The sequence below is a fragment of the Hordeum vulgare genome, chromosome 3H, assembly GCF_904849725.1.
Source record: "Hordeum vulgare subsp. vulgare chromosome 3H, MorexV3_pseudomolecules_assembly, whole genome shotgun sequence".
NCBI classification, from domain to species: Eukaryota; Viridiplantae; Streptophyta; class Magnoliopsida; order Poales; family Poaceae; genus Hordeum; species Hordeum vulgare.
The window spans coordinates 597,291,355-597,305,058 of record NC_058520.1 but is presented as its reverse complement, the minus strand read 5'-3'; the positions used below and the strand labels follow the sequence as shown (position 1 = coordinate 597,305,058).

At 48.5% G+C, this 13,704-nt stretch overlaps 1 protein-coding gene across 1 annotated transcript; it reads right to left on the bottom strand.

Annotated features, from left to right (window-relative positions):
- Nucleotides 1-7,638: 7,638 nt before the first annotated feature.
- On the bottom strand, nucleotides 7,639-13,198 carry LOC123445525 (probable RNA-dependent RNA polymerase SHL2). Its single transcript, XM_045122515.1, has 2 exons — nucleotides 10,371-13,198; nucleotides 7,639-8,891 (listed from the first exon to the last, which is right to left on the bottom strand). The coding sequence occupies exons 1-2, from the start codon at nucleotides 13,116-13,118 to the stop codon at nucleotides 8,004-8,006; spliced, it is 3,636 nt and encodes a 1,211-aa protein (XP_044978450.1). The 5' UTR covers nucleotides 13,119-13,198; the 3' UTR covers nucleotides 7,639-8,003.
- Nucleotides 13,199-13,704: the final 506 nt, after the last annotated feature.

Genomic DNA, 13,704 nt, shown 5'->3' with positions numbered 1-13,704 from the left:
AAAGGCCTAACCTTTTCGTCTCGGTCCTCTTACAAGTCGGGACTAAAGGTGCTCCACGTGGGCGCCTCGTAGCGCCCCAGGGGCAGGCCCTTTAGTCCCGGTTCGTTACAAGGACCGCGACTAAAGATTTTTAGATTTTGCTTATTTTTGGTTTTTTTTGAATGAAATTATTTTTGGGTTTTAGGGTTTTAGGGTTTAGGTGTTCGGGAGATTAACGTGATGCCTCGTTTGGTGTTCGGGAATTAGTTTTCATATAATTTAAATAGAAATAATTAAGCATATATATATAAGATTAACTTATCTTACAAGCGAGCATATATATACAATTATATAGAGATCTGAATTATCGGGACTAGAGTCCGTCTATTCGATTACATGGACGAACATTAGTAATGGCCCCTAGCTACACTAAATCGTCCTTTGTTATCTATAGCTTCCGTCCTCAGAAAGGTCGCAAGCTCCTCTGCAACAGCAATCGCGCGTTGCTCTGGTAGGACCTTCGTCGTCATGGCCGTGTGCTATATAAGAAGAGGTGATGAATATAAATATCAATCATGATAACAAAGAATGACGGGTAAAAATAGAGGTGTGAATGTTCATTGCTTACGTCGAATCTGTGATCCTTGTGCTCAGAGGTAAACGTGCGAATGGTCTCGCAAACATAGTATCCGCATAGATGCATTCCCCGTGGCTGCTGGTCGCGCTTTACGAGAATAGAATATATATAATCAATATAATAATCTAGCATCATAAATGTATTGAAAATTAATAGAAGTATATCATACTACTACTTACCCGAGCCGCTCTAAAGATCAGCTTCTCATGAAAGTTACCGTGAGTCACGCACTTGAACCGCTTCCAAACCTTGCCCGACAAGGATAATGATTTGCTAAGTTTTTCATTAATTGATATATCAGAAAATCATCAAAAGAGACCGATAGAGCGCAAGAATGATTAAAATTAACCTTGGAGCATGTCTTGCAGGCTTTGGAACTGTTCCAAGGGTCTCGATAATGGGTCGAAGGCATCAACTCTTCCCTTATCAATTTGAATGTTCAACAAAATCCAATGAAAGCTGCACATGTATATATATATGTGTGTGTGTGTATGTGTGTGTCAGTAACTTATCAATTATACTTATAAGTAAATGGACACAACAGAGTAAAGACCATCACCTGAAGTTGTATGGAAACAGTATGTGGTCACATAAATTTTGATCTATTAGAAACCTTAGAAGGTTTTCCTCCGTCTCCTTGGGATAATTAGTTAGCGTCGCTATATGTATTTTATCTGGGTCAATAAACCCAATATTTAGGATGCTCTTACTTTTACAATCCAGAATCTTCATTCTGCATAATAGAGTACAAGTTATATATAGACAATGAATTGAAATAACTAAACAAGTTATATGTAGACAACGAATTGAAAAACTTACAGACAATAGAAACTCATATGCGATTTGTCGAGGGCGTCGCCATTGTACATCTGGAAGAGTTCATCAAAGTCGATATGGATTTGTTCGGGGCGGCCGTAGTACTCTTGTGGGACACTCAGCACGATCATCGTTCTCCCATTCTTTGATTCACTTAAGTACCATTGATGCAAGTAACGCATATTTGTTGGGAGATCATCTTTGCTGACCAAAGGCTCACCCATGACAAACTGTGGCTTAGGGGCTACCACGGCCTTGGGTATCTTGTGGTCTTGGAAAGACAGCAATTCTTCAACCGAGACACCACATGCAGCCGCCAACTCCTTTGCACTTTCTAAAGCTAGCCCCTGCACCGGGGGGAACATTCTCGGTTAACACCTTGAGAGGTGGGATCGACTGTTTGGCCTGTTGTCCAAGCTGGGGAACGTCTGATTTTTTCTTGCTTGTAGTTGAACTTGATTTGCTCCCACTTGCACTTGATCTGCTCTTTCTCACTTCCTTCTGCAATGTGCGTGTATAGTCATCAGGCTTATGGTGTAAGTCATAAGGTCTGATAGGAATATTAGCATGACGTACCTTTGGGAGGGGCGACCGTTTGCGCTTTGGGGTGCTCTGTGGCTTAAGAATCGTCGGCGGAGCGTTCTTGGTGGCACGCTCCCGCTTAGTATCCGGAGCGGGCGGCGGCAGAGACGGACGACCCAAGTCTGACGGCGGTGATCGAGATGGACTCGTGTTGTGCTGGCCGACGTCATGTGGAGGGCTTGCACGTGATCTGCTCTTTTTCACTTCCTTCTGCAATGTGCGTGTATAGTCATCAGGCTTATGGTGTAAGTCATACTGTGATGGAAGGGGGTACGATCATAAGGTCCGATAGGAAGATTAGCATGACGTACCTTTGGGAGGGGCGACCGTTTGCGCTTTGGGGTGCTCTGTGGCTTAGGAATCATCGGCGGAGCATTCTTGGTGGGACGCTCCAGCTTTGTATCCGTGGCAGGCTCAAGCTTTGTATCCGGAGCGGGCGGCGGCGGAGCGTTCTTGGTGTCACGCTCCCGCTTTGTATCCGTGGCAGGCTCAGGCTTTGTATCCGGAGCGGGGGGCGGCAGAGCGTTCTTGGTGGCACGCTCCCGCTTTGTATCCGTGGCAAGCTCAGGCTTTGTATCCGGAGCGGGCAGCGGCGGAGCGTTCTTGGTGGCACGCTCCCGCTTTGTATCCGTGGCAGGCTCAGGCTTTGTATCCGGAGCGGGCGGCGGCGGAGACGGGCGACCCAAGTCCGGCGGCGGTGATCGAGATGGACTCGTGTTGTGCTGGTCAACGTCATGTGGAGGGCTTGGAGGTAATGGAGGTGTAGGTGACCTGCGACGACTCGGAGGCGGTGTTGTCCTTGGGGCCGAGCCTGGAAGCTTGATGTAGTTCTTGTCCCATAGGATGACTCCACCTAGTACTTCTCCGAGTGTCCTCTCATCTTCGGGTCTAGCTATGTCGAGCTCCATATCATTAAACCCCGTCATGATTTCATCCACCCCGACTTTAGCAAAGCCAGCTCGAATCTCACGGCCATGCCAGCGTGCATCAGGGCCAGAAGGTAAAGCTTGTCCGACGGTCACCTTCATGGATATGTTCTTGAATTTCTGATGGAGTTCACATGATGTTGACTCCTTGATTCCATCCACGGGGTAGCCGGGACCGCCCTCTATCATTCTTCGTTCATTGTCGGGCGGGGCCTCAGATTCAGCCACGCTGCTTTTCCACTTAGATGGGGCACCGGTAATATCAAGTGCAGGATCTTCCTGGCGCGGTACTCCTCTAAGCTCGTCAATCTGCTTCTGTTGCTCGTTAATCCTGGCAAGCAACTGGTTGAACTTGTCATTCTCCTCATCCTGTTGTCGCTTCTTTGCTCTCTCTCGGCTTCTGTAAGTGTCTTGGTCTCTGGCAAACCCAAGCCACCACGGGTAAGATGGACCTATCCAATGGAACCTAGAGAGATCACTATAGCTATCTAATGGAACCTAGAGAGATCACTAGCTATATGCAATTTTCATGACAATGACATATCATATTGCTATCCAATGGAACCTAGAGAGATCACTAGTTATATGCAATTTTCATAACCTTGGATCAAAGAACACCGCATAAAATTGTATCACTACAACTATGGTTTCAATGGAACATATTGAACCAATCAGATTTTTCAGATTGTGGAACACTATTCCAATCAAATTGTGTTCCCCTTCAACTAATCAAAATTGTTTCACTACAACTATTTGAAGGGAACCAACTATGATTGAAACAAATAAACTTACAATGTCATTACCTTGGATCAAAGAAAGCCTCAAAACTTACCTCGCCCATTGGAAGATCAAGACATGGTGTTTGAAACATAGTTGGATGATGGCAACACCGCGTTGATCGGCCGTGTACTCCAGATCAAGCCCCAAGAACTTCTCATGATCCACTGCAGCGTCAAGCCATTCCTTCAACTGTCTAAGAAAATGCGGCACCTCCCTGCTCTCGTTCGTGTACACGACATCGAGCTTGGTCTTGCCATGTGCGAGCACCTCTCCACAGCGAGTTGGCATGGTGGAAGAAGAGAAGGGAAGAAGAGAGGGAAAGAACAGAGCGAGAGCAAGAGAGGAAGAAGAACAGAGAAAGGGCGACGCGACAGAGACTTTGCTTCGGTTGTGGTTTTGGGAAGTGGGATGCAAACCGTTTGGGCCTTTAGTCCCGGGTTGAGCCACCAACCGGGGCTAAAGAGGGATACCGACGGTTGCCACCACTACGGCAGGCCACGTGTCAGACCTTTAGTCCCGGTTTGGGACACGAACCGGGACTAAAGGTGGCGGACATGCGGGCTGCCCACCGCGTAGCCCTTTAGTCCCGGTTTGGGACACGAACCGGGACTAAAGGCTCCTTACGGGCTGGGACTAAAGCCAAGAGGGAGGCATTGAGAATTGGGGCGACATGGCCGGGCCTTTAGTCCCGGCCCAGTGGCAGGCCGGGATTAAAGGGTCCCGGCCAAAGGCCCGTTTTCCACTAGTGGTTGTAGCTTTTTCGCACACCGTTTATAGCTTTTTCGTACACCTCTTGTAGCTTTTTTGCACACCGGTTGTAGGTTTTTCCCACACCGCTTGTAGCTTTTTCATACACCTCTTGTAGGTTTTTCGCACACCGCTTGTAGCTTTTTCCATGCCGGTTGAAGCTTTTTCGCGCACCACTTGTAGCTTTTTCCATGCCGGTTGAAGCTTTTTCACACACCGCTTGTAGCTTTTTCCATGACAGTTGAAGCTTTTCCATGCCGGTTGAAGCTTTTTCACACACCACTTGTAGCTTTTTCCATGCCGGTTGAAGCTTTTTCACACACCGCTTGTAGATTTTTCCATGCCGGTTGAAGCAAAAAAAAAAAGGTCGTCGGTTGTAGCGCCGCCGTCGGCTGTGAAAGCCCGACATGGAAAGCTTGGAGTAGTTGCGGGGGTGTGCCGGTGCAGCAAAGGTGGTGAGAGGCTCGTCGGCAACGCCGAAGCGCGCGAGGTTGGCGCCGAGAATGTCGTGGAGATGCGCCGGCAAATGCGAAGAAGAAAAGGAGGAGGAAGACAGCCAGAAGAGGATAAGGATGGGCCTACAGGGGCGAGCGCTGGGCCGCGGGATCGCCCCTTCATCGAGCGCGTCAGGCGCGTCCGACGCAATGGTTCGTTCGGCCTACGCGTGGTGGACAAACATTTGCCTTTAATCAATAGGTGGGTGGTGGATGAGTGTGAAAAGTGAATAGTCAATGCGGTTCTTTCCTTTCTATTCAAGATTTTTCGCCACATCTGTTTCCCTGCTTCTATTCCTCTTTTCATATTATTATCACTAGATTCATCATGAAATCTTTGACCAGGTTTGTAGATAAAATATCAAAGTCTAAAATACCAAATTATTATCACTAGATTCATCATGAAATCTATTTTCATATATTTTATATCTTGTATTGTAAATCACTATATATTTTGCTATAAAGTTGGTCAAACATAGACAAGGTTTAACTTTTTAAAAAACTAGGAATTGAGGGAATAGATCAAGACCCTACACATTACAACATGCATGTGCGTCCGCGAGACCATCAATGAGATAAAAAGATGAGGATCACCCAGCCCCAAATTACTCCCTCCGCAACTATTTTAGTGATTTAAATGCCTTTATATATTTTTTAGGAGAAGTACGTTACAAGCAGTACTTATAATGATCTAAACGTTTTTACATTTTTTTTACAGAGGAAGTATGTTACAAGGAAAGAATTATCACAATCCTTGATGAGAATAGAGGCGATTTGTTCTTACTCTACTCATCGGGCGCAGCTCTACATTCCTAGATGAGGCGCTCATATTTATCACAAAACCTCATAGAATTTAAAGACACCCATGGCAAAGATGGGTGGGGCTTGTACTATTGTCTTGGCATGCACTTCCTATGCCTCCCAGTCCAATCACTGCATGCATCGCAAGATGCAGTTGGTAGCCCAAGATACTTACTTTCAAAAGTAGATGTCTCAGAAGCGAGAATATCCTTAATTTCGTTTTGCAATGAGATAGGGCAATGTTCGCTGAAAAGAATTGAACATTTGCTACTGGTGAGCAGCTGACACGCACATTTTTTCAACAACGTGAGAGCATTCTTGACCGCTCTAGCTTGGCCACACGTGGCCTTGGAAAACACCAAGCTGTCATCCGCAAACAGTAGATTTGAAATTCATGGGCGATTCCGGGCCATCTTGACTGGTGATATGCTTCCCCCCTTACCTAAAATATTGTTTTCAGCAGCAGCAGCAGCTCATACTTCAAACACAACTTCTGTATCCGCGGGATCGCTTCATTAATACCTCTTTGTTAAAAAATCTAGCAAGAACATTTGCAACTGGTTATATGCTTCCTCTCTGTACCTCTCCTCGCCCAACAAACAAGTAGGGGCTTAGGGTGTCCCCTTGTCTCAGACCTCTTGAGGGGAAAACTGCTCCAACACTTCTCCATTCATTTTTACCCTTCGTTTTAAAATAAGTGTTTTAAGCTTAGAGCAAGTACAATAGTAGAGCCGATTGCCGGCTGTAAGCTCATGCCATGTCACCTATAGCTCATCTTATAGCTAACATGTACAATAGTTGGTTAGAAAAATATACTACTTATTTATTATATGACCCACCTTTTATTCTCACAAAGTGTCTAGGAGCACGTGCTAGAGCTGGCTCTTAGCTAAGAGCCCGCTTACCTTCTCTCTTCTCTTCTCTCTCCTCCAACTAAGCAAAAATATACTACTTTATTTCTTATAGCCAGCTGACTCAGCTCTATTGTACTTGCTCTTAGTACAACTTTGTACTAGAGCTAGTACTTAAGCTTCGTATTTAACATTGCATAGGCTTATCGAACGGAAGTCTTTCAAACTTTGCGGGTTCTTGCCTTCAGGGATCAACACAATGGACATGTCGTTTACACCATCAGACATGATACTACTCGTGAAGAAATTTTGCACTGCAACAACCACATCTTTCTTCAAAGTCTCTCAATCTCGTTGGAAAAAACGGGTCAGGAAGTCGTCTGGGCCTGGCGCTTTGAGGGGGTCATCGAACTTGTTGAAGGCGCTAGTGTCCATGGCGGGTGACGATGGCGACTCTTCCAAGGACGGCGGTGGGATGAAAGGGGGAGGGGGCACAGCCACAACAACCGTCGCCGCCGCGCCCTTCGTCTTCTTCAGCCGCGGGGTAGCCAGTGATGGATCCCACGACGGCCTCTTCTCACCGGGACCACCACATGGCTTTTGGCGACATCTTGACCTTTCGAGCGACGATGTGGCCTGGCGCACGGACCCGTCACCGGCTCATGGGGCTGCAAAAACTGCACGACCGTTAGGAGCAGCCTTCAGCTTCGAGGCGGCCGCGACAAAGCAGGCGCGATGGGTGGAGGGCGAGGACGGTGGGGTTGGCGGTTACATAAGAGATAAGAGGTGTTGTCCATGACGGCGGCGACAATGGTCGCGCGTGGGAGGGAGGCGGTCGTGCGCGGGAAGCTTCAGCGCCCAAATGCAGATAGTACAGCTGCTGGAGCAATGTTTTGGGGTCCAAATGCCTGAAAACGGTTTGTTGGGTGGCCGCCCTATTTTGGTACTTTTGTTGGAGATGCTCTAGATGATGGTGCGCCCATCGGCCACAACATTGTGAATGAACTTAAGAATAAGAGATTTTGTACTTCAACAGTGGATACCCCATGTTCCTTGGTTCAGTTTTGACCATTTTCCAGCAGAAAACTGCAACATACTCCAAAACAGTCGAGAAATTCATTCAGATACCACTGCTGCAGGCCCCCCTCTCTCTCTCTCTCTCACACACACACACACACACACACACATAGGGCTCATCAGCAACAGTTTTAGCAGGGTCAGGGAGCAGTTTTATGGTACCTAATTACCAAGAGGGTTCAAACAAGTTCGGCTTGGGATACATTAACCCAGATAACAACATCACATGACACGGCCGGCATGGCCAAAGGGCAGAGTGGTCTTGCTTCAGTACGTACGTACTGCAGGGGTCTGATTCACACCAAGAGCATCATCACAGGCTCCCAGACATGTAGGCGGCGAGCCTCTCGACGGGCCTCCGGCGGTTCACCTTCACTCCCCCACGGCACCGTAACTTGATCCGCGCCAGGTGCTCCACGGGGATCCATGCGAAGCTAAGCCTCGCCGGCGTGTCCTCCTCGCGGTCGGGCTCCAACAGCGCCTCCCTTGATCGCTCAACCCATTTGGGGTGGTAGGTCACCTGGTACCATGCCGAGGCCTTCATCTCATACACCCGGTTCCTCTCGTCGTCGTCCAAGGTGACAGCCTTGGCCTGGCCCGGTGCCTCCACGCTCTCGAAGATGGCCCGGTACTCCTTGCGCAGGGCGGAGTAGGCGTTCTTCAGCCTCTCCTTTATGTCCCCCTGCTTCCTGCTGTTGTACTTGGGGAGCGACCATATGTGCTCTGTCACCAGCTCCGCCTCCGTGCGCACGCCGTACTGCTTGAGCAGCGCGTCCAGCTGCGCCTCGTACGAGCACTTGCACTGCCACGCGCTCGACAGGAAATCCGCCGCGCCGGGGACCTCCATGTCCGTGTCGTAAGGCAGGTCGTTCAGCGTGCAGGTTTCTTCGGGGACCAGATCGCTGCTGGAGGCTTCTTGGATGGAACGATACAGCCTTCCGAGGATCTTCTCTGATTTGTAGGAAATGGCATCATCCTTTCCCATGAAGTCGGGGTACAGTTTTGGTCTAAGTGCTGGCGGCATCGACACGATTTTGCCCGTCTTGGGGAAGTCAACAGCAAATGCTGCTAGTTCTGCCAACTGAATGCACTTCTCGTCCATTGCTCCATACTCGCTCATATCGGCATGAACAACATGAGCATTGCTTATCGGACCCAGTTTCTCATTGACCATGTTCTTCAGAAAGAAATCAACGATGTCCTGTTGTTAACAGCACAGAGACCTTATTAGTAAAATTGTATTGCAAAAAATTAATATCTATCACAACTCAAGGATGAAGCAATTTGAAGTGTGTATATTAACTACAAGCATCAGATCAATTGTACTCCCTCCGTTCCTAAATATATGACGTTTTGTTAGTTCAAATTGAACCACCAAAACGTCATATATTCAGGAACAAAGGGAGTAAGATAATAAGAGCAAGTGTTAGTAATTTTCAAAATGATCAAAGAGAAAAGAGCTAGTTGATGATGAACTGAAAAGCGTGTATGCCTTATATGATGAGTAATGATCAGGAGTTCTTGAATTCAATTTCATCCAACGAAAACAACTTAGGTGTTGCAAACAGGGTAACCTTAAATCAAATGGAGCAAAAGGGGTATTGATCTACAACAGCAATACCAGAGTTAAATCAATGACTAGTTGTACTCTACAGCTACAGTTCTCCAAGAATCAAATCAAATTATATTGAGTTCCAGCTGTACACACTAGGCTTCCTGACTATTACCTTCAGAATTTGTCATGCCATTAGGCCCAACCAAATACACACAAAAACACCGAGGACGCAGGTTTTCCTTTTTCTAAATCATTTGATCGACTCGACCCAAAACTAATTTAATTTAAGTAATCCAGATCTCCAAGCAAAGGAAATGGGGTACAAATGAAGTAACAAAGTGACCCACTACTGCCCCCATTGGTATTATTACCTCTAGCATTCCAACAAATCAACAAGCATGCCCTCCAGTAAAAATCATGTGATTTGGCAACTAAAACTATATTAACTTAATAATAGGACTGTGGACTTGGATTGTCGAATGAAAATGTAGAAACATATATGGGCAAATGGCATGGATGCAGTTGCAGCAGATTTCATGTTTTCTGTCTACAGAAACTATATTATAGTAAAAAAAATTACATCATACGGGGTATTGCATGATTCATATTAAGGTAAGAGGATGATTAAAAAGCATTCTAAAAATTTCATACAATGGTCTATTGTAAGTACAAGAGATAGTCGGTCGACCAAAGTTGATATATAAGTGATGGTAGCTTACTGGGTTGTCCCTAAACAAATGTAGTTAAAGCTATTGTGTATTGTCATCTGTTAATCAAATTGCAGACAATAAAACCAAATAGAGATAGGTCAAACGGTACGCAATATAATCCTGGTCCAAGAAGTTTAGGGTTTTCCATGCCAATTAACAGGCATGGAATTAGTAGGAAGAAACAGAATCCCTGATCCAGGGTCAAAACTACTGTATGATATAGTTTCCATGACTGCTTATGTTCAAGTTGCTTATTTAGCTATGGCAAGGATTGTTTCAGTAAGAGTACTAACATGTCAAGCAGAAATTATTAATGGGAGGACATCAAAACACTGAACAAATATTCAACAGAATATATCCATACACCGAACTTTCAGGGGAAAAATGCCTAAATGACAAGAATACTTGAACTTACAGATTGGGTTACTTGGCGCGGTAGCTGTTTTGCTTCGGCTGGGGAGTAGTCCATAGGGTTCCAGCTTTTTTTGCCCGGTGGGATAAGTTTTTCATCCCATGTCACAAAGTATAGATCCCCATCAAGATCACTCCCAGATGCTTCATTGGCGTGTGGCCTCTCACCATTCTTGGGAAAGACCAAGCAATCAACAAGGTGATGCAAAGCAGGCACATCAATGGCTTCAAGGATCCGGACATCCCCTGGATGAAGGCACGGGTTCTTTGCCATTACAACAGTACCTACAATGGTCTCTGCATTGTTGTTTGCTGAGGAAAATCTTGGTCCATGCTTCACCAGAGAATTATTGAGTACTGGAGATGAGGCCCGAATAAAGCACTGCCCTTGCTCAAGGATCCCAAGTTCATCAAGGCATCCCATCAACCACCTTCCCTTGGGAACAAAAATCCTTGATTTTTCCAACAGACCCAGTAGCTGTGTGGACCTTATAGCCAACAGCAATGCTTTCAGGTGCGGCTCAGTTCCAGGTAAAATGCCAGCACTCAACATCAGTGCTGCGGTGTTTCCTTCATCAGCACAAGAGGTGGTTACGACGTCAAAAGCAACATCAGTATCCGTCAAAATATTGTTGAGATTAGACAGCATGTCTTTCTGCATTTGCGAAAAGATAGCATCCGGGACATTCAAGGAGGACAGTAATGTAATGATCTGACGGTTTAAGAATCCTGGCTGAAACTTTGTCCATGAGACCACCTCTAACACGGTGTGGGGAGACTCAAACTTGTGCATGCTTGGCCTCAGTGAAAGCTGTATCCCATCATTTTCTCCTTCCCAGACAGCTATAACACCCTTGAAGCCTGCATACCTGATCTGGTAAGCAGACGGGGGATTATCTGTCAGTTGCAGCTTCTTAGCGACTTCCAGTGCGAGTTCCTGGGTAATCTTGCCGATTCCATCAGAGAAAACGTACCCATTACGTTCAACATCCTCAAGACACTCATTGACCTCATGTGGGTGCATCACCACCGTTGCATAGGTCGACGAGAAGCACTGCCCCATCCGAGCAGTATGCTTTGCCACGTTCTTGCTTGTGAAGCGCCCCATCCATTTCCTAATGCTTTCCACTGTTCTCGTTCTGTCCGTTCTGTCCTCTGCAAAGAACCAGGCAGATCTGTCCCTCAGCTGATTCGATGAGAATGCAAGAAACGAGTACTTCCTGCCACACATGTGGAAACCCTCTGTCAAAAATGTCTTAACACGCTTGTACACAGTTGTCTTATGCTGCAGGAACGAGTTGGACATCAAATCCTTGACGATCTGAGCAGCAGAGAAATTCAGCACATTGCTGTTGAGTTGCTGCATACCCTCATCCATAAAAGTTACCCTCAGGAACCTGTCCGCGGCATCACGATAATGCCGAACGACACGATTAGAGCGCTCCACTTGCGGCGGCAGGCAATACGCCGTGGTGGGCGTGATCACCAGCCTCCTCACCTCTGAATGGTCATCCCCAATCTTACTGTGAAGGAGCTTGGGGTTTCTGGCAACCCTGTCCTGCAGATTCTTGAGCCGACGACACGCATCAAACACGGGAAACTTGATCCCCCAGAATTCCTTGAGGGCAGCCACATTGACATCATCCTCCCTCCTCTGGAGCAGACCGTAGAATTCAGGCGTGAGCTGGTGCTGGCTGACGACTCCCTTGTGCACCAGCGCATTCACCAGGAAGAGCACCGGGAACTTGAGCCCCTGGGCGTGCTGCACGCAGAAGAAGAGGTCCTGCATCCGCTCCCCGAACTCGGGCTCGTCGCGCACGGTGAGCCCCCTCCTGGGCCCCCACCCACCGCCGCACTCCACGATGGTCACCCTCCTCTCCCTCATGTAGGCCAGCGCGCGCTCCATCTTGGACCAGAAGCGCGCCGGGAACGCGATCCTGTACACGCGGCAGCGCCCGATGGCGCCGCTGGGGGTGATGTCGGTGGTCCGGATCCACGGGTCGTCGTCGTCGAGCAGGTCGAACGGCACGGAGTCATGGATGTCGTCGTCCGCAGTGCGGTAGTAGACGAGCGGCACGGCGGAGAGCCGGAGCAGCAGCGAGCAGTCGAGCTTGAACACCCTGACCTCGGCGACGTCGCGGACGGGGAACTCGAGCTTGACGTCGCAGCGCATGACGACGGCGGCCTCGCGGAGTTCCTTGAAGGCGAATGCGGTGTCGCGGGCGAAGACGAGGCGGCAGGAGCCGTCGAACGGGTCGACGGCGAACTCGAGCCCCCCGGCGGCGGGGCAGCGCCAGGCGGCGAGGAAGGCGTCGGGGGCGGGGAGGTCCCCGACCTCGAGGCGGGCCCCGGGGAAGCGGAAGGGCGCGACGCCGCGGCGGCGGGAGGCCCGGAGCGCGCTGTCGGGCGCGGAGGCGGCGCGGAGCGGCTTCCCGGAGAGGATGAGCTCGCAGCGGCCGGCGGCGTCGGCGGCGCGGCGGGCCGCCTCCGGGCGCGCGAAGTGGACGAAGGCGTGCGGCGGGACGGGTACGAGCCGCTGCTGCGCCTGGCCGGGGGCGAGGGCGGCGGCGGCGGGGAGGAGGAAGTCGGGGTCGGCGTCCTGCGGGTAGGTGTTGGTCTTGACGCGGCAGCGCCAGACGGGGCCCGCCTCCAGCTCGAGGAAGTCGGCGAGGTCGCGCGCCCGGACGGCGGCGTCGAAACCGCCCAGGCTGACCTGCGTGGTCACCAGGTCGCCGGCGCGCGGCGCCCCCATTGCCGTCGGCGGCTGGTCGGAGGGGATTGATTTGGGTTGGACAGGGGTTGGGGTTGGGGTTTGGGATCCCCAATTATTAACCGCTACGATGAGAATTGACAAGAGAGGTGTGAAAGCTGTGAAGGAAGGAAGGAAGGCTGCCACGACCACCTTCTCATTTTTCTCATTTGACTCATTCATTTACCGTTTTCACCCATCAATCATCGATCAATCAAGGAAACCAATGCGTGTGCAAGCAAAACGAGCAGCAAAAGATTGACTGCATTCATATTGGAGAGCGGTGGTATTTATTTATGTATGGGATTAGCTACGTAAGAAAAAAAAAACATAATCTCCAATGATGATGAACACATTAGTTCACATATCATCGCTTGATTTAGAAATTTTGTACACAAATAAAAGGAAATGTTTCTTCTTTTAAATTTATTCACAAGTTGAAGCAATCTTTACATTTTCTAAATCTTGGTAACTCAAAGATTTATTCTGAATTATCCCTGACTAAAGAGAGGTTAAAGTTTCAATTATCCCTGACTAAAGAGGGGCTAAAACTAGTCTTCAGACTAAGAGGGTGCTTGAATCCAAGGGA

Excerpts from the sequence above, each read along its gene's own strand:
- LOC123445525 (XM_045122515.1), bottom strand. The coding sequence starts at position 13,118 with ATGGGGGCGCCGCGCGCCGGCGACCTGGTGACCACGCAGGTCAGCCTG. Across the intron at positions 8,892-10,370 it reads CGCGCCAAGTAACCCAATCT|GACATCGTTGATTTCTTTCT; the intron begins GTAAGTTCAAGT and ends TGTTAACAACAG.